Source organism: Marmota marmota, unplaced genomic scaffold, assembly GCF_001458135.2.
Source record: "Marmota marmota marmota unplaced genomic scaffold, marMar, whole genome shotgun sequence".
Lineage (NCBI taxonomy): Eukaryota > Metazoa > Chordata > Mammalia > Rodentia > Sciuridae > Marmota > Marmota marmota.
The window spans coordinates 3,390,534-3,411,747 of NW_026000078.1; the positions used below are offsets into that span (position 1 = coordinate 3,390,534).

Genomic DNA, 21,214 nt, shown 5'->3' on the forward strand with positions numbered 1-21,214 from the left:
TGGAAACTTTCAGGGACACTATTAAGTCCACACTGTAGAAACTCTACTGTCTCAGATCCATGATGTTAGATGGGTAGACACAAAAACAACATGAAAAACAAGGGAACAAATCACCCTAAACAAACCAAACATACTTCAATAACAGAATCAATCAAAGGTCATTCCATTCTGTTTACAGTAATTGTGCATCAACAAGACATAACATTAAGCAATATTTATGCACCAAACAGTGGAGCATCTACATACATCAAACAAACTCTTCTTAATTTCAAGAATCAAAGAGATCCTAACGCAATGAGACTGGGTGACTTTAACATGTCTCTCTCACCATTGGATAGATCTTCCAAACAAAAACTAAGTAAATAAGCTATAGAACTAAATAATACAAATATTAATTTAGATTTAACAAATATGTGTGTGTGTAAATAACATTTTATGCATGAATGACTGAATACATTTCCTTCTCTAAAAGAAGAGAGCTCCTTCTCTAAAACAGATATTTTAGGCCACAAATTAACTCTTAGTAAATACAAAAAAATAGAGATCACAACTTTCATTCTATCAGACTGTAATGAAATGAAATTACATATCAATGATAAGATAAAAAATAGAAACTACTCTAACACCTGGAAACTAAATAATATGCTATTAAATGGCCAATGGATAGCAGAAGAAATCAGGAATGAAATTTAAAAAAAAACAAACTTAGAAGTAAGTGAGAATAGTGATACAACATATCAATTGCTGGGACACTATGAAGGCAGTGCTAAGAGGATAGTTCATTGCATTGACTTCATTCATTAAAAGAATAGAAAGTCACCAAATAACCTAACATTACATCTCAAAGCCCTAGAAAAAGAAGAACAACTCAACACCAAAAGTAGTAGAAATCAGGAAATGAATTATTATAACAGCCCAAACACACCAAATCACATGAAATTAAAACAAAATCAATGAAACTAAAACAAAAATAAATTTCAAAATAATCAATGAAACAAAAATTTGGCTCTTTGAAAAATAAAATTGAAAATTCAAATTACTAAAATTTTTAAAAATTATTTATTTATTTATTTACATGAGTATTATTATTATTATTTTGTATTACAATTCTTAATACACCTTTATATCACAATTTACCATATCTCTGTACACAAGATATGTGACACCAAATTCACATCTTCATACATGTATTTTGTATAACCACGAGGGTCTCCTTCCACCATCCATGCAATTTCCCTTCTCCCTCCCTTTCCCTCCCACCCCTCTTCCCTATCTAGAGGTAATCTTCTTCCCATGCTCTTCCTCCCTACCCCATTTTGAGTCACCCCCCTTATATCAGAGAAGACATTTGTCATTTGTTTTTTGGGGATTGGCTAACTTCACTTAGCATAATCTGCTCTAATGCCATCCATTTCCCTGCAAATGCCATGATCTTATTCTTTTTTAGTGCTGAGTAATATTCCAATTCTTGATAAAAATGGAAATATCACCATGAACACTACCAAAATACAGACAATAACCAAACATTACTTTGAAAATGTATACTCTAATAAAATAGAAAATCTTGACGACATCAACAAATTTCTAGAGACATATGACCTACCCAAATTGAATCAGGAGGACATCGAAAATTTAAACAGATCAATTTTAAGCAATGAAACTGAAGATGCCATTAAAAGCCTATCAAAAAAGACAAGGACCACACAGATTCTCAGCCAAATTCTACCAGATCTTCAAAGAAGAACACACACCAATCCTTCTCAAATGATTCCATGAAATAGAAAAGGAGGGAACATTCCCAAACTCTTCATTATATGAAGCTAATATCACCCAGACACCAAAACCAGACACAGAACATCAAGGAAAGAAAATTTCAGACCAATATCCCTGATGAACTTAGATGTAAAAATTCTTGATAAGATACTGACAAACTACATAGAAAACACATATCAAAAAGACAGTGCACCATGAGTCAACTGGGGTTCATTTCAGGGATGCAAGTTTTGTTCAACATATGGAAATAAATAAATGTAATTAATCACATCAATAGAATAAAAGACAAGAATCATATGGTTATCTTAGTAGATGCAGAAAAAGCATATGACAAAATATAGCATTCATCCATGTTCAAAACACTAGAAAAACTAGAGATGGTAGGAATGTAACTTATTTTAAAAGCTTTAGATGCTAAACCCAAGGCCAATATCATTCTAAATGGAGAAAAATTGAAAGCATTCCCTCTAAAAACTGGAATGAGAGTGGAATACCCTCTTTCACCACTTCTATTCAACACAGTCCTTAAACTAGTCAGTATAATTAGACAAAAGAAAGAAATTAAAGCCATATAAATAGAAGAAGAAGAGCTCAAACTATCCCTATATGCCCATGATTTCATTTTATATTTAGAAGACTCAAAAATTTCACCAGAAATCTACTAGAACTCATAAGTGAAAAAGTAAAGTATCAGGATATAAAATTAAACACTCATAAATCAATTGTGTTCCTAGGTAACAATGATGAGTCAGCTGAAAGAGAAATTAGGAAAACTCTCCCATTCATAATAGCCTCAATAAATAAATAAGTAAATAAAATACTTGGGAATCAATCTAACAAAAGAGGTTAAAGACCTCTGCAATGAAAACAACAGAATGCTAAAGAAATAAATTAGAGAAGACCTTAGAAGATCTCCCATGTTTTTGGATGGGCAGAATTAACATTGTCAAAATGGCCATACTACCAAAAGCACTATACAGTTTTAATGCAATTATAATTTCAATAAGAAAAATTGAGATACTTAATATACTTTTTTTTAGAACTTCATCTTCAAAATCTTGTTTGTATTTTCCATTTAAGACCATTTTCAGAATGGATAAAGAAACTGTGGTATATATACACAATGGGATATTATTCATCATTAAAAGAGAATAAAATTATGGTATTTACAAGTAAATGGAGTTGGAGAATATCATGCTAAGCAAAGTAAGCCAATCCCAAAACATCAAAGGCAGATCGTTGTCCCTGATAAGTGGATGTTGATCCCTAATGGGGGGAGGGAGGGAGGGTATGGGAAAAATGGAGGAACTTGGGGCTAAGGGGAGGGAGAGGAAGGGAGGGTGAACGGGGGCAGGAATGATGGTGATGGACATTATTACCCTAGGTACATGTAGGACTGCATATATGGTGCTATGCTACATCATGTACAACCAGAGAAATGAAAAGTTGTGCTACCATTATGTACAATGAATCAAAATACATTCTGCTGTCATATATACCTAATTTAAATAAATAAATAAATAAAATGCCTCAAATTCAAGTGATCAAAATGTTGCTAGTTAATTATAATATTAAGATAGTGCAGGTCAAGTTCACATTTCTACATTTGATTATAGTCACTGCTTTTTTAAACATATTCAATGCCTACTATGTGACAGGCACTATAATAGATACAGAGGTAGGATGGGAATGAGCGAAATCTGGACACTCTGTCATAAGTTTATCAATACATTATAGTGTATTTAATATCCCAATGTGTAGAGCCTTGGCAACATCCACAAATTGTAATATTTACGCTTTTAAAAATTGTTTTATTCAAACTGTCTATAATTTCATCATTAATTTTCATTAGAAGAACATTATAGAAATTTTCAAGTACATAAAAACTCATAAAAGAATTGCAAAAACAAAACAAAAAAATGAATATGCAACATTTAGTCATATCTTTAAAAATATATTTTTTAGTTAGAGGTGGACACAATATCTTTATTTTATTTTTATGTGGTGCTGAGAATTGAACCCAGTGCCTCATGCATGGTAGGCCAGCGTTCTACCTCTGAACCACAACCCCTGCCTTAGTTGGCTATCTTTCTACCAAACTTCTGATATCTCCTTTTTGCTTTTTTTTTTTTTTTAAAAAGAACTTGTTACTGGGGATTGAATGGAGGGGTGCTTAACCACTGAGCCACAAACCCAGACCTTTTTACTTTTTGATATAAGCTCTCAGTAAGTTGCTGCAGCTGGCTTCAAACTTGTGATCCTCCTGCCTAAGCCTCCCAAGTTGCTGGTGTTACAGGTATGTGACAACATGCCTGGTCCCTATTTTGCATGAACATTTAAAGAACTTTCCAGATATCATAGTATATAGTGTATAGAAATTTCAGAATTTATTCCTACCAAAATGCATTTTGCATAATCAAATGCTATTTTCCACACCCAATGAAAACACAATTTCTTAATATTATCTACTAGTATGAATATTCCTATTTTCCCAATTGTTGTGAAAATGTCACAACCTGAAGAAGAACCATTCTTTCATTGCATTTGATATGTCTCTAAAGTTTTTTCAATATCTTAGGAGTCCTAGCTCCTTTTTCCAATATCATTTTATTGGTTGAAAAGCTGGGTTACTTCTCTTGTAGAATCACCCACATTTAGATTTGTTTCTTGTTGTGTCATAACATTTGTTATTCCATTCCCTACTTCCTCTAAACTTGGGAGTTGGATCTTCAAGCTTAAATTCAGTTTCAATATTTTTGGTAAGATGTGTGTTTTTTTATTGCATCACATTGGGAAGCACATAAGATTTTCTTGTACTACTTCTGATCAGTGGATTCAGATGCTGTCAACCTGATCTGTTCACCATAAAACTCAAGTCAACCTGTAGAACTGGTTCTATATCCATTATTATATTATATGTTACAAGATGTTATTTTCTAATAGAACTTTCTAATTCTATGATTCTCTAACAAAGAACTTTACCTTATCAAAGTCTGGTTTTCTTAAATACAGTTTATATAGGAATTACAAGCTAGATGACTTTTCTTTCTTTTCATCCATTTTCAGCGTGAGCTGGTGCCCTGGCAAATTTCAGAGGTACACTACACAGATAGAAGAATAGGGATGATAAAAGGTAAAGCCAAAGCCTTTCACATTTAGTTCTTTAACAAAGTTCCTTTCTAGAGTGAATTTCCTGTAGTTTAACTTGGTTTGATTGTGAAGAAAGGCTTCTAGTCATTAAATTAACAGATTGTTTCCTTTAAAAGTAAGTTATGAGCACGAAGCAAAAGGGATTCCTACATTCAAAAATTTTCCTCTAGGGTTTATTTTCTAATGCTCCTTAATACTATGTTCACATTTGAAGGATTCTTATAATTATTAAGTTACATTATGAATTTGCTGGTGGTAAGTAAGGTGTGAATGTTGTCTGAATGCCTTCTTGCATTCTAAACTTGTAAGGTTTCTCGCCAGAATGAATTCTCTAGTGTTACATAAGCGGTGCATGAAGTCTAAAGTCCTTTCCACATTCCTTACTGTCATAGGGTTTCTCGCCAGTGTGAATACTCTGATGTTGAATATTAAGAGCAGTCTGAAAGTCTTCTCACATTCCTTACATTTAGTTTCTCACAAAAATAAATGCTCTGGTGTTGAGTAAGTTGTGAGAACAGCCTAAAAGACTTCCCAGATTCCTCACACTCATAAGGTTTCTCTACAATATGTGAATGCCTTAATGTGAAATAATTTCTTTTTGTTTTTAATATATATTTTTCTTAGTTATAGATGGACAAATACCTTCATTTTGTTTATTTTTATGTGGTGCTGAGAATCAAATGCAGTGCCTCATGAACGCGAAGCAAACGCTCTACCACTGAGCCACAACCCCAGGCCGTGAAATAGTTTCTGAGTAAGATGAAAGAACTTCTCACATTGCTTGCATTTGTAAGGTTTCTCACCTGTATGAATTCTCTGATGAAGAGTCAGGTGTAACCACAACTAAAGGTCTTCCCCTACTCCTTACAATCATAGGACTTCTCACCAGTGTGAATCCTCTGATGCAGTTTAAGTTGTTGCCCCACTCTTTTGGCCTTTCTGTACTCCTTGCAGTCATAGGGTTTTTCACCTGTATGAAGTTTGTGATGGATTAGAAGGCCAGTACTGCAAAGAAAAGCCTACCCGCATTCCTTACACTCACAGCACTTCTCATCAATGTTAAGTCTCTAGTGCTGAGTAAGATGTGCATACTGTTTAAAGGTCTTCCCACACTCCTTATACTCAGAAGGCTTCTCACCAGTGTGAATCTGCTGAGTAAGTTGTTCCTGCACTCTGAAGGTCTTCCCAAATCCCTTACATTCATAGGGCTTCTCACCAATATGAATTCTCTGATGTACTCGAAGGTCTAGGCTACATGTAAATATCTTTCCACACTTTTTACATTCATAGTTTGCCAGATGTATGAATTCTCTGATGTCTACTCAGGCCTTGTCTAAAGGCCTTTTCATATTCTTTGCATTCATAGGGTTTCTCACAGGTATGGATTCTCTGATGGAAAAGTAAGTTGTTGGCATACTCTAAAAGCCTTCCCACATTCCCTGCATTCAGAGTGCTTTTCTTTATATACAGTGCTTTTCTGATATACAGCAAGATATGTGAGTTTTCTGTAAAGGGTGTTTTATTTTTTTTGTCACTTGTCTGAAATATACTTTGTGAGGACCCTTTTTGTTCCAACATTTCATATTCAGTCTTTTCCATAAAAGAAATAATCAAGGATCCAACTTTTAATTCTTTCCATTATTTCTCACTGAGATAAGTTCATTTCATAAATACCGTTTTCTTGAAATAACTTTTTAGTGTCATATTTAGATTCCAAATCTAGGTTCCATCTTCTTTTTACATCTATCTCAATCATCCAGGGCTTTTTCCCTTGTTCCAACAGAGTAATCACATCTGCTTTAGAAATAAAACATCGCAGTGCTGAATTGCTATAGTTCTTAAAAATCACATCTCCGTACAAATTCTTCTCAGAGGAGTTCAGGTATTCCCAAACCTCATGAGAAAAGACTACAGTCACATCTCTGGACATCACCAAATCATAAGCCATAATTTTAGAATTTCAAGAAATGGTCAGCTTTCCTCAAGGTTCATTTACTGAAGGAGGAGAGTCCACAGAGGCCAGAGAATGCTCAGTCCTCACTGGTCCCTGAGAGCTGCCCAACCCCAGATTCCGCAACTCGCTCCTGGAGAGTGCTCAGATTGGCCCACCCTATTTAAAAATTTTGTGAGTAATCTCTATAAATGTTTTTAAGGATAATCATAACATAAATGAATTTAAAATACAATTATATAACAAAAAGTTCTTCCTCGGTTTACTTTACGCTTACTTGAAAATATATTGTTGTACCATATATTATGCTAAGATGTTGTCACTGCTGCTAATTTGCCAGATAAATATGAGTAAGATGAATGAAATTCATTAAAGGCAAAATGTACATAGGTAGTTTGAGGCTATAAAGTTAGTACATTAACATATCTATTTTGTATAAATTTTAGATGATTTGATATACACATGCTACTAAGGACCTTCTATTTTTATCTATTTTTAAACTTACACATAAATGCATAAAATTCATACAAATTGTTAGACTAGTATGATGATTTTATACATGTATACATTGTGTAATGCTTAAATCAGATTAAACATATTTATCTCCTCAAACATTTATCATTACTTTTTGGTAAAAATTTTTTAAAATAATTTCTTCTAGCTTTTTGAAATGTGCAGTTTATTATTGTTATCTATGTGCAATAACACCAGAATTTGTAATTTGAAAAAGAATTATCACACAAAAAGATGAAACCTGAATATTGCTAAAAATTTTAAGGCAAAATAAATAGTATAAGTGGTAATGTTTAATTTTTACAAATACATGTAATAAAGGTAGAGTAAGAATTAGAATTATTCCAAGTTATTAAAACAAACTTTATCAGTGTTTGGTAGCTTATACTTTTTTTCATTTTGCTAGTAAGTATAAAGTTTCAACAATAAATATTAACTTTACAAATAATAATGTATAATTTCAACTGAGTTATAATTATTTTTCAAAACTGGTCTTTAGGGTGACTAAGTCTGGGATATTTATGGGACATAATGTAGCTGAAAAACATACTTGCATGACACCTTCTCCTTATAATAGCTCATCTCATGAAATCCTCCCTGAGGTTGGATATAAAATAATTTCATGAATTACGTTTGAAGGAGAAGTGGAAATGGAATAGTGGGAATAGAGAGGAAGCTGAAGTCAATTCTAAGTCTCAAAATTAATACTATATATTCCCATGATATAAGAAATCACTCTTGATGAAATGTTTCCTTCCATTTTGAATCATTTAAGTTGAGAAAGATTATCAGTATGTTTGAATCCCAGCTACCATCATTAATAGTTTAACTTGAAAAAGAAAGAAAGAAATTTAATGTCAGCAATTGAAATATGAGAATAATCTATAATCACTTTTCTTACTAAGGAGAGGTGTTTGTATCTCTGCAAAATTAATATGCTAAAGTTCTAATTCTAAGATGATGGCATTAGGAGAAGTAGCCTTTGGGGTAAAGATTAAGTCTTGAGTATACTAGTGTCCTTACAAAAGATTTGGAATAATTAGGTAAAAGGCTTGAGATTGAAAGAACTAGGAAACAATACATTAAGAGTTCTTTCTAACATTGATTTTTAAATAGAAATTAAATTACTTTAGTAACAAGAGATTAGTGGAAATAATAAGTATCACTATGCAAAAAATGAACTATTCAGGAGGGTTACAATATAATGGAAAAGCAGAAATATCATATAAGCCACCATTAGTTATGACTAAACTTTTAGCCTTTTATCATATAAGTAATCTATAAAAACAAGTATGACAATTTCCCCTATTTCAGCCCTGCTGTCTTTAGTTTATAAGGGCCTAGCACTAATACAACTTTCATTTTCCTAGGATAAGGTTTCCATCTAGTGACAATGGCTGGTAACTACAGAAAATGGGAATGTGCTTTATGTACACAAACACCTGTTGGCGTTCTCAAATTTTAAGTCATTTTTTAATTAATTTGAAAAATATTTATAGAGTTCCTATTATAAGAAGAAATTTGTAGATTCAATTATGGAAAATTAATGTTATACTAAAATTCTAAAGAAAAAGAATGGTTTTAGTCAAATAATTACCAATTAAATATAAAAACAATAAATATAACTTCTATAGAAGCAGCATAGTAGGATAGGAGATTTTAGAAGTGCTTAGAAAGACTTCATAGGACAAGATAAGTTCTTTAATTGGTACTGCAACATTCCAGATAAAGGATAAAGATTAAATTGAATAAACAAAATAAATTTACAAATGATTATATGGGAAACTGTGTAATAACAAAACATATAGGATATCAAAGGAAAGACCACATTTAAATAAGGATTAAGAAAATCATCACCTAGAGGGTGGCATATGCAGCATATATGAGCATATAGAAATAAAAATAAAAATGGATCTTGAAAAAGAAGGAAATAGTTCAATTTCCCTGCAGCATGAGGTGAATATAAGAGTAAAATATAAATTAAGGCCAATGGAAGCACTCAAAGGATTAGGGAGATAAAATTAATCCCTCCTTTATTTTTTATTTCTTCTCTTGGCCTTATATAGCTTCCAGGAGAGTACTGTTAACAACTCAAGTTATGTACTGGTTTCCATCTAATATGGTACTGTACATGTCATTTTAATGTCTTGGAGAGTGCTGGGCACAGAAAATGTTCAAAATTTACTCTTTAATCTTCTTATAGACCACCAGACAATAACAGATCCATGGATTGACAAAGTTAGGTTTATTAATTTGTTATAGTAAGAGAGTCTGCACATTAGAGTAATGATGGGGCATTTTGCAAAAACAAAGGAAGGAAAAATCCAGTGTTCTTATGGTTTGAGAGTAAGGTACAAATGAAATTTAAACAAATAGTTCTCTGATAGGTTAAAAGTAAAGGAGGGTTGTGTTAGGAAGAGGCCAGGACTGAAAAGTGAGCATAGGGTCCTGTTTTCTCAAAACTACAGAAATGAATGTCAAATCTTGATCTGAAAACACATTACCTGAAGCTTTGATTTGAGAAAGAAACAGGAAACTACTCTGTGTCATAGTGCTTACATAGTTCAGCTTCCCAGTAATGGTGAAAAGTTCCCATCTCATTAATATTTTTAAAATGAGGTTTCTGATAATTTATGGATTTAGAGAATTAAGTTTTTCAGTGTTGTCACTGTAATTAATTAACAAAAGAATTTTTGTAGCTTTATATATTTTAGCTTTTCAATATATTTGAATTATTAAAGCATGATTTTAAAACATCAGTTTTGCTGTGAAGCAGGAGCATGACTATCTTGGGAATGAATGAGGAAGAAAGTAAAGGAACTTAGGTAAATTGGGGACAAACCATTTGTTCAGACCACTTGTAGGCTAGTACTAAGAGACTGGAGCTTTCCTGGAAACTGATAGGCCAGAAATATCACTTAAAGAGACACTTGGACTCACTCTATGTGACCCCACCCAAGGAATCTATCTGCTGGGATGAATGACTGCAAGTAGATGGAAGCAAGAACTAACACAGAATCATAGGTGTCAATCAGAAAGTTCATCACTGATATCATGAAACTACATGGCATAAATTTTTCAGGTCCCTCTTAAGGGACCTATATATTTAGTTCCCATTAATAGCCAAGAGAGAATTGACTCCCTATGCCCAGAGAATCTTGAAGCAGAAAGAGAAGGTGAAGGAACAGAGAAAGCAAGGGCTATATCTCCCACCCTGCTGCAGTCCCTGAGATCAAAGGACATAATCCTAGAAGTAAGATTAGTATTTGTAATTGGATTAAAAGTGAATTCTAAGTAGTGAATTGTTTTAAAAATCAAATGAATAGGAAAGCTAGGGAATATTATAAGAAAGAGAGATCCACTAGAGCATGTTTGAAGCTGTAAAATAAAGTTTTTGTTTCTTCATTTTTTTGGTAGCCCACTAGGTTCAAGTAATTTAACCATTCAGTAAATTAGTGACATACAGGTGCTTTTACTTCAATGAGATGCATTTGAAAAAATGCTGAAACAAAAAGCATATATGTACATTTTATCTGAATAAATAAATATTCAGTTGCTTTTCCAAAAGACTGTGACAAAATTTTGCCCACATATGCACATCAATATTTGATTGACTATACCAAATATTTTCCAGTTTCATAGTTATAAACTAATATATTCCTATGGAATGGAATCAGTATTCACTTTACTATTGGTGAGGCCAATCATCTTCTCATCTAATAATGGCTCATTTATAATTCTCTTTTGGAAAATTACCTGCTTATATCCTTTACATGCTTACCCATTAATTCTTTTCCAAAATGTTTTAGAGACCTATATTTTCTGACACTTTATCACTTGTTTATATATTTTTTTATATTGAGAGGGTGGTCTAGCTTTATAGTTTCATAGAAAGGTTATTTATTATACCATTTATTGGTATAATAAATTGGTATAAGAATTGTCTTTGAATGTTTAATATATTTCAATTTTTTGATTGACCAATAAACACTTAAATGTATAAGCATATATGCAGGTAAATATCCATTCAGGTTGCACGTTTTTAAAATTCTGTATGCTAATCAAATCAATCCCTAATTACAAATGGACTTAAGCAAATATTCTAGAACAGGGTGCTACTTCCCTACCTTTTATGGATTCTATGTCCAAATACCAGAAATAAGCAAGTCACATTATATTATAAGAGGTTGATTTTCCTTGCAGTAGCCAAAATTTCAGGAAAATAATACTTTTGTTCATCTGGAATTTAAAGGTAAAGAATAAATCTGTAAATAACTATGAGTGAAATTCACACACAATCATCTATAAAAAATAACACAGCATAATAATGAATATTACATTTATCATAATTTTACGAAGAAATCTTTAGCCTTGTTTCTTAAAATCATCATACAAATCAATGAATATATAATACCTGATTGCCAGCAGAATATATTTTATTTCTTGTGAGTTATATTAATTTACATGCTTTAACATTCAATGATCATCAAACTATTTGTAAGATTCTGTGTCAATGATGGGAGAATGAGGATATGAATTTATCAATTCCTGCCTTCAAGGAGCTTACCATTGATAACAAAATCATTTTTACACATGTAACTATAATAAAGCCTAGACTTCTATGCTAGATGTAAAAAGTACTGCAAAAACCAAGATGAAGATATTGTGCTTTGGGAAAAAGGAAAACTCTTTGATGGTGGTTATTTTGAATCAAGTTACTAAATTTTGAGATAGCAATAAAAACTAAAACTTTGAAAAATATGATCTCTAAGGCTGGGGTTGTGGCTCAGTGGTAGAGCACTTACCAGCATTTGTGAAGCACTGGGTTCATTCTCAGCACCACATATATAAATAAATTAGTAAATAAAGTAAAGGTCCATTGACATTTAAAAAAATATTTTTAAAAATCTGATCTCTGGTCTTTTAGCCCCTGTAATATAGAGAAGACAATGGAAGAGGTAGGGAGGGTGTTGGCTGACTGTAGACAATTTAATGAGGTCATATTTAAACGACTGAAAGAAGGAAGCTAATCAAGTAAATAATTGTGAGAAAGGATTCCTGAGTGAACAACAACCACAAAGATCTGAGCTGTGGGTCTGAAGAGCATAAGAGCCAGGTCATTGGTGGTCCACAGCAGTGTAAAGGAGGTAGAGAATAGATATCAAAAAAGTAATTTGCTGGTGAGCCAGATCATGTCAGTTCTTATAGAACAAAGAAAGAGCTTCATCTTTTTCTCTGAAAAAAAGCCAGTAGAGAATTTTGAGGATTTAACAAAATCATTCTGGTCTCTGTGATAAAAATATATTGGGGAGTTTCTTTTTAATCATAATAAATAGGCTTTGCCATTGTAAAAATAAACACTAAACTATCAATGTAGTTAACATAAAAATCTTATTTTCTACTTATGCAAACTTGAGTGGGAGTCAAGCAATTCTGCAGGGCAGTTGGCCAGTTGTCACTTACATACTGACTTGTTATTCTTGGCAATATTTACCTTGTAGTTCTACCATCTAAACGTGTCCTCCACACACACACACACACACACAAAAAAAAAAAGCTTCCATTGGTTTACCCCAACACACACCTACAAAACAACAAAAAACAAAAAAAACATTGGTTACCAATTTTTCTTCAGATAATCAAGTTTCTTACCAAACGCTTAAGGCTATTTCTGACTACTGAAAATTTGGGGATGAATTTTTCTCCCCAATCAGTGCTCCAGGAGAACAGAACTGACAGCATAACTTTGATGTATTGTTACATCTGCTACATCTCTCACAAGCACCTGTATAGCAAATAAAAAAACCAGGAAGAGGCATTCCAGTTCTCTACACTGTAGCAGCTGCACCTAGGGTGGTGCACCTGGGGGGCTGGATTTCTGACCTTCATTGTATTTACATTATAGGCAGAGTACTGGATCAGAGTGTGGACTTGGAGTCAGACTACCAAGGATCAAATCCCACCTCGTGTATTAGCTGTTACAATCCCTTTTTACTTCAGTGTCCTCAAAAAAAGGGGGGAAGAGTACCCACATTATGCGTGTGTGTGTGTGGGGGGGGGTTGAATGTGTGCTTGAGCATGTTTGGTTATTAGGATATCTCTTCCTAGAAGCTGATAATTCTCTGAAATGAACACTGGCAGGCTGTATGCTCCTGCTAATGCAAGGAAATACTTTCTGTCCCTTACATGGAGTTCTCCTATTTACACAGACACTAAGTGTCTACAGATCTGACTACAGAACCGGCTACCTCTGGGTTTTACAATCCCAAAGTGTAAGGACACACCCCATATTTCTGCAGAGTTAGCCTCCTCCAGAGCCTGTCACAGTCACTTCCTCAAGGCTGGGATTAAGAGCCCAGAGAGCAAAGGCTCCAGAGCGCGCGCCCGCGCGCGCACACACGCGCGCAGCGGTGAGTCCTTCTGCCCTTTCGTGTACACACGTACTTTTATTTACGTGATTCGGGGATGTTTGTTTCTCCTTTAATTATGACTTTTTAAAAGAATCCTTCTGTTTCTCAGGGCCAGTTTTTGTTTATAGTACCTTCGACAGCTACCTGGCATTTAAAACCTCTTACTTTACCTTCGCCTTAGCACCTCCTACTTCGGTTTGTGGGAAGTATCACCACCAAGGGCCCGCGCGACCGTGGCTCATTATCGCGAGAAGGAGACAACCTCTCGCGGTGTTTCCTTGTTTCCAGAATCCTTAGCGCGAAGCGGAAAAGATACTCATTTTATCTCAGGTTCTGTTGATGCTGCAGTTTTGACGGAGGCTTCTTCCGTGTGTTTCTTCTGCTTTTTCTCCAAGGGAAATGGCGGCCCCCGAGCAGCCAATGCCCATACCGAGAGGATGCCCAAGCTCCACGTCGCTCTCCCCGCCCCGGGGCGACAGAACCCTTCTAGTGAGGCATTTGCCGGCAGAGCTGACCGCGGAGGAAAAAGAGGACTTGCTGAAATACTTCGGGGCGCAGTCGGTGCGCGTTCTGTCAGATAAGGGGCGACTGGTAAGGATGCACTCCGCCGATTCTTCCCGGAAGGCCCTTGAGTACTGATTCGGAACGTGGAATGCCAAAAAGAAAGGATACCGGGACCAAGAGTGAAGGGGCGCTCTTGTCGTGGGAGAGTCCGGGTCTTTCCTCTTAAGTCAGACTACTTTGCGCTAGAAGTGAAGCTTTAATTAGCTCCAGTCTCAGTAATCACATCGCTGCGGAAAAGGCAAAAGAGAAAGGCAAAGTAGACGAATGGGTAAAATAGTATATTAACACTTAAAAATTCCTACGCAGGAATTCATACACTTTTTTATTAATATATTAGAAGTGTCTTTAATGGTTATTTCTTCACTTCAATATTAGTGGGGACGTTAAGTTTGCAAGATGACCCACAATAAAGCAAGATATCAGTTGTTTTATTAAAGTTTTCTTCTTAGATGATTATAATGTGCAGCCAAGGTTGAGAATCTGTAAGTTAAAAACCAGTTTTGATCAGTCTTAAGTGTCATGTATGCCAACAAATACAAATAAAAATGCGCCTTTTGTTCAGTTTAAATACATTCAGGTCATCTTGTTTCAGATTAGGCGAAATTAGTAAGTGTGATATTAATTACCCAAGCAATTTCTTGTAATAAACATTGACAACTTATCCCTAATATGATAATTAGTTTACTTTTGGCTTTTTTGTTTGTTTTTGGTAATTTAAAAAGTATTTTCAACATGTACTTAAAAGTAGAATTCTTCCATTGAAACTTGTTACAAAAATAAAGCTCAAATGAAACATACATATTGAAAAATGATTTCTGCATTTTGTGAACACTTTTGAATTTTGCCTCAGACTGTATAGATTAAATTATAAGATCTCTGGATTTGTTATAAATACGGGATAAATATATAACATATTTAGAATTTAAGATTTAGATGTTTAAGATTGATTCTCTGTGTATAGTATAGGTTTTTAAATTTCTGGTTTATTGGCTGTTTGTATACATAACACATGCTAGGTTGTACATCTTTATATGAAAAAGCTGCATAGCTTTTATTTCTGTCTGACCCAAACAAAGAATGAAACTAGTAATCAGTTAAATAGTCTCAATGCCCCATTCTTTACTGTGGTTTTATAGGAACTGAAATTATATTGCAAGTAATTTGTACATTTACTCTGTTTCAGAAACATACAGCTTTTGCTACATTCTCTAATGAAAAAGCAGCTATAAAGGTATGATTTTTTTCTTTACTTTTAAAGTTGTCAATAATTTTTTTATTCTTAGTTTGGGTACAAAAATGGGAAGTAATATTAAACTCTAGTTTTTAGAAGTGAAAACTTTGTATTCCAAGAGTATACCCAACAGGTTGATTTGGTTGTCAGTTGGCAGACTTTGTCCAGTGCTTAGTTATTGGAACTCAGAAGTGGTAGGCTAACTATAAAATCAACTATATGTGTAATTGAAAATAACAAGTTCTGAAAGAATGTAAAATGGATAACTATCTCTGTAAATGTTACAAGGAAAGATGTGTTAAGTACTAAAAAGTAGAAACCCAGGGAATCATTTGTGATGGAGCTGACTTTTAAACTAGATCTCTAATGATTAGTTGGATTTTAAGAACAGAGGCTGGCCTTCCACATTTAGGAAACACTTTAAGTAAAGCCATGCCATGGAAAGTTTTAAGTGGGAGCTAGGACCTGAGATGGAAAGAGGACTTGAAAAATATAGTCTATGGGCTGAGGTAGTGGCTCAGTGGTAGAGCATTCGCCTAGCACGTTGGAGGCCTGGGTTCAATCTTCAGCACCAAATAAAACAATAAATAAATAAAATAAAGGTATTGCTTCCAACTACAACTAAAAAATAAATATTTTTTAAAAATATAGAGAGTCTAAATTTGAGTAGAAGAGAGGTATGGAATTTTATTTAGTAGTTTGTTCTAAAGGCATTGGATACTTTTGAGCTGGCTAAAAATACAACCAGCCCTTTGAAAAATACACAATGGTGTTTATATCTCAGATTGGATTTGGAGAAATATTGAAGACAAGAAAACCAAATAGAAAGATGTTTTAGTGGCCAAGGCAAGAATAAATATCTGAAGAAAACAAAGGGCAAATTACATAAACATTTGGTAAAGATTGAGTTTATAGGTCTTGTGTCGTAGGGGTTGAGAGAGAGAGAATAGTCAAAATTTTTGTGGTTGAGAATTTAAATTGGGACCGTGCTGCTTCTGAGGATCTTCTATAAGAATTTGGAGTAGGAATATGTTTGTAAAGGTATGTAATGAATTCATATATTACCTATTAATTTTGAGAAGTCATTGGGCTACTTCTGTGGAATATTTGGTAAATATTTAAAAATACCAGTCTAGAGTTAAGGCAAGGTCAACAATGGAAAATTTCTTCAACTATGTGAATAGATACGGTAGATATCATGACCCACTGGAAGATGAGCCCAGAGAAAAGACTGGGAGGGAAAAGTTAAGGAAGTAGGATAACTAGAAAAGAAATTTTCATAAATGCAAAAAGAAGAATGTTAAGAAGACCAGCTCCTGTGATGACACATACTGAGGAACGAACACAGTGTATTAAGGACTTTTTACCATGAAACAATAGAAATTACCCAAATTCTCATCAATAAGGAGAAAGGGATAATTTGAAATGCAGATTGAGCATCCCCCATCTGTAACACTCCCAACATCTGAAATTTTCAGCTCCAGCACATAGCCACAAAGTGGAAAAGTCTATACTTGACCTCGTGGAACAGGTCACAGTCAAAGTGCATGCACATTAAAATTATTGTATAAAATTACCTTTAGGCTATATGTAAAAGTTATTTCCAAAACATAAATGAATTTTATGTTTAGACTTAGGTCCCATCTAAAAGTTATCTCATTATATTCCCCAAATCTGAAAAAATTCCAAAATCTGATTTCTGGTCCTAGGCATTTTAGATAGGTGTACTTAATCTGTGTGGATGGTTTGGGTCATATTTTGGTGATAATTTGAAGAAAGTGAAGGAAGTTAGTTTAAGAAGTATTTGGGAGAAGTGCATTCCAGTCAGAGGAACAGCTAGAACAGAGAGGTCCTAGGGTATAAACATGCCTTTTGTGTTCAAGGAAGCCTCTGTGACAGGAGCACGCCAAATGAAAGGGAGAGCATTGGATTTGAAATCAGAGAAGTAAGTGTCCTCACTATGGAGTTTATATAAGGAATTTAGATTTTACCCTGAGAAAAATGATTTCTACTAGTATTTTAAGCAAGGTAGTGACATAACTCTGACTTATAGTTAAAAGAATCACATTGCTTGTGTTAAAATAGGCTGAAGAAGGGGGAGAGTAGAAATGGGAGAGTTTACTAAAAAGTTATTATAATTTAGTCCAAAGATGATTTTGCTTAGATGATCATTGCTCAGTTGTAGCACTGGAAACACTAAAGCAATGGTTAGATTCTGGGTATATTTTGGAGGTAAAAATAATCAAGATTTCTTAGAGGCTTGAATATAAAATATAGGAAAGAAGTGGTTAGGATAATTCTAAGATTTTTGACCTGATTAACTGGAAGAATGGAATTATTCTTAACTGAAAAACTGGTCCTAGGCATTTTAGATAGGTGTTCTTAACTGAAAGAGAAAAGGCTCCAGATAAAGGACATTGAGGTTGGGTGAGTATTAAGTGGTTCAATTTCTGAAATGTTAAATTTGAGATGTTTGACACTTGAGAAAAGATATTCATTATTTGGATATTTGTTCCTGGATTCAGGACAGTTCTGGGCTGAAGTTATAAATTCAGGATTTTCATTATATTGATGATATTTAAATTTAGAATGCTGGATTAGACCACCAAAAGAATGTATTTAGATAGGGAGGAAGACCAAGAATAGAGTTTTGGAGCATTCTAACATTAGGAATGTGAAAAAGCACAAGTCAGAGATTGATTAGTAAAATAAAATAAAAAACAGCGAGCTAAAAAAAAATTTATATTATAAATGTGTATATTTATATACATTATTTTATGTATGTTATTTATATTTACATATGTCATAATATAAATGATGCCTGAAAACAAGCAAATAACCATTTACCAAGGTGTATGTATTTATAAAATGTAGTGTAGAGAAGAATAAGTGTAGTATCATTGGCTTGGTAATGCAAAATTTCTAGTTGTCTATGAAAGGCAGTATCAGGGGATTTCATAAGCCTGACTGGAATAGATTTGAGACTGAATGGAAGGAGGTATAGATAAGAGAGTTTAGATCATTCTAAAGGATTTTAGTGGCAAGAATAAGAATAAGCAATGGTAAGCAGGATCATAGCAGAAAGAAAAAAAATCAGGGTGGGAGAAATAGGAGTATGTTTGTATGATGTGGGAGATCCAACAGGATAGAAAATTAATAATGTAGATAAGAACACCCCCTTGTACATGTCCAGAGAATAGCTGAAGAAAGACTTTAATAGATGAGGGTTTGATTTAGTTTGCAAATCAAGCAGCTGGATTTAGATTTAAAATATGCATAGTTAATTTGTGTGACAGAAAATATGTTGATGCAGATGACGCTAGATAGGGAGTTATGATAGGACTCTGAAATTCTCATCTTGTTTATTCAGTTACCTCAAAGTAAGGATATAAGGTGCTTTGCTGAGAATGGGAGAGAAAATATTGTAAGGTTAAGGATCAAGGAGGAAGTATAAAATATTTTGTTCATATATAACTGTGACATTATTAAGAAGTGGTTGCATTTGTGAATGGGACCATGCAGATTTGTTTTTTATATATATATATATATATAAATTTTTTTCTAGCCATTTTCAGCTTCCTATAACAATATCTAATTTCACTTTTATTTGTGCATTGGGATCCTGAGTATTGATAAAATAAATAGCTTCCTAATTATAAGAAGACTTTGCAGAGGGTTGGAGTTAGGTAGATTTTTTATTTTGCTCAGATATAGGAAGCAGTCCTTTGATAAGTAATAAAGATTTGAACATAGGAAGGTTATGTGCAATTCATTCCATTGTGTTTCCTATGTTCATATATGAATATAGCATAGTCAATCTCCACATCATGTACAATCACAAGAATGGGATGCTAATTAGAATAACATATACTTCATGTATGTATAATATGTCAAAATATACTCTACTGTCATGTATATCTAAAAAGAACAGATAAAAAATTTAAAAATTAGGTTGTTTAACAAATCAATTTTAAGAAAGTAATAAACACTTGATAGATAGCCTGAGATTAGAAATGAACAAGAAATAGCCAAGTAAATAAGTAAATGTTTATAGCCTTAACAAGAATAAAACGTGTATACAGTTTTTTGTTTGTTTTGTTTTATTTTTCTTTTTAATGTGATACTTAGCAAATAGTTTTTGATATAGTAAATTTTTTACTCTTGTTCTTCCAATTGAAGGCATTGACAAGACTTCATCAGCTGAAACTTTTAGGTCATACTTTAGTAGTTGAATTTGCAAAAGAGCAAGATCGCATTCATTCTCCATGTTCCACTTCAAGCACTGAAAAAAAGAAAAGGTACGTAGATTCATTTAGGTTTTCCTACCATTTTAGGTTGGGGAGTGTGCGTGTGTGTTAGCCAGTTGTGTAATTACTTCATTGTTCTCAGACTAGCAAGTAAAATAATTTGAAGCCATAATGATAAATTTCTTCATTAAATCAAGTATAGTAAAACAATATCTAATTTCACTTCTAATTGTGCATTGGGATCCTGAGTAATGATAAAATAAATGTAAAGTGAGATGGAAATGTGGTGAAAGCATTCCACTTTTAGTGGAAAGGAGGTAATTACAGCTCGTTTATTTCTTATCCAAAATGGTTGTCACCAGATGTTTCAGATTTTTTTTTATTATTATTATTTTGAAATATTTGCAGATACATAATGAGTTATCTTAGGGATGAGACTCAACATGAAGTTTATGTATTTTCATGTATACCTCATATACATAGCCTGAAGATAACTTTATGTGATATTAATAGTGTGCCTGTTACATGAGGGTAGGTATGGAATTTTACACTTCTGATATGATGTTGGCTCTCAAAAAGTTTCATATTTGAGAGCATTTGGTATTTCAACTTATAGAAGAGATTCCTTTCAGTAATGATACTAAGCTGTCATGAATACGTGTGGCCTTTGAAAATGATGACCAGTATTTGGTTCTCAGTTACGACTCTTTGTTATATAATCTTTACAAATTTGCTTTACACAAGTGGGTCCCAAAGTAAATCCCTGGACTAACTGAATCATCTAGAAACTTGATTAAAATATCGAATTATACAGAATCCTAGGCCTTAATACTCAATCTTACTGAATCAGAAACTAAAGGGGGAGGGACAAGGAAGTACAGTGCTAGACATCTGTGAGATTGGACAAAGATATAAAAAAAAAATGGAGTACCACTTATGTACTATATAAATTTTATTTTATTTTTTGGTCTTTGAGAATTATCATGCCAAATTTATAAATTTCCTGTGAAAAGGAAATGAAAACGTGGAATGTCCAATTTTACAATAATACAAAAGGTTTTCAGTACAATTCTGCTTCTCTTTTCATTGATGCCTGCTTGAGAAATGCTTGAAAGTTTTTTTTTTTCCATAACTGAATTGTTTTCATAATGTCATGTTTGAAAAAATTCTTTTTCTTTTCTGTATGTAATTTTAAGATAAGATCAACCTATGTTCTGTCTAGGTCTGATGACACTGTGGAAGATGATAAAGAAAAGAAAGAATTTGGTTGTTTAACAATAGAAAATGGAATTGCACCAAACCACGGGTTAGCATTTTTTGTTTGTTCTTTTGTTGATTTTATGGCTTTTGTTGCTCTCTATGTGTGTGTGTACAC

General features: G+C 33.4%; 1 protein-coding gene across 5 annotated transcripts in view; it reads left to right on the forward strand.

Annotated features, from left to right (window-relative positions):
- The first annotated feature begins 14,085 nt into the window (after positions 1 to 14,085).
- The window catches only part of Rnpc3 (RNA binding region (RNP1, RRM) containing 3), a 42,530-nt gene continuing 35,401 nt past the window's right edge, over positions 14,086 to 21,214 (forward strand). For all 5 annotated transcript variants that reach the window (XR_001505378.2, XR_007351815.1, XR_007351814.1 and 2 more), the window contains exons 1-4: positions 14,086 to 14,388; positions 15,545 to 15,592; positions 19,772 to 19,890; positions 21,062 to 21,145. Coding sequence is in view for 2 of the 5 variants with exons in the window: in XM_015502623.2 (XP_015358109.1) it covers positions 14,197 to 14,388; positions 15,545 to 15,592; positions 19,772 to 19,890; positions 21,062 to 21,145 (443 nt within the window). In the remaining 3 variants the exon portion in view is untranslated. The remainder of the gene's footprint in view (positions 14,389 to 15,544; positions 15,593 to 19,771; positions 19,891 to 21,061; positions 21,146 to 21,214) is intronic.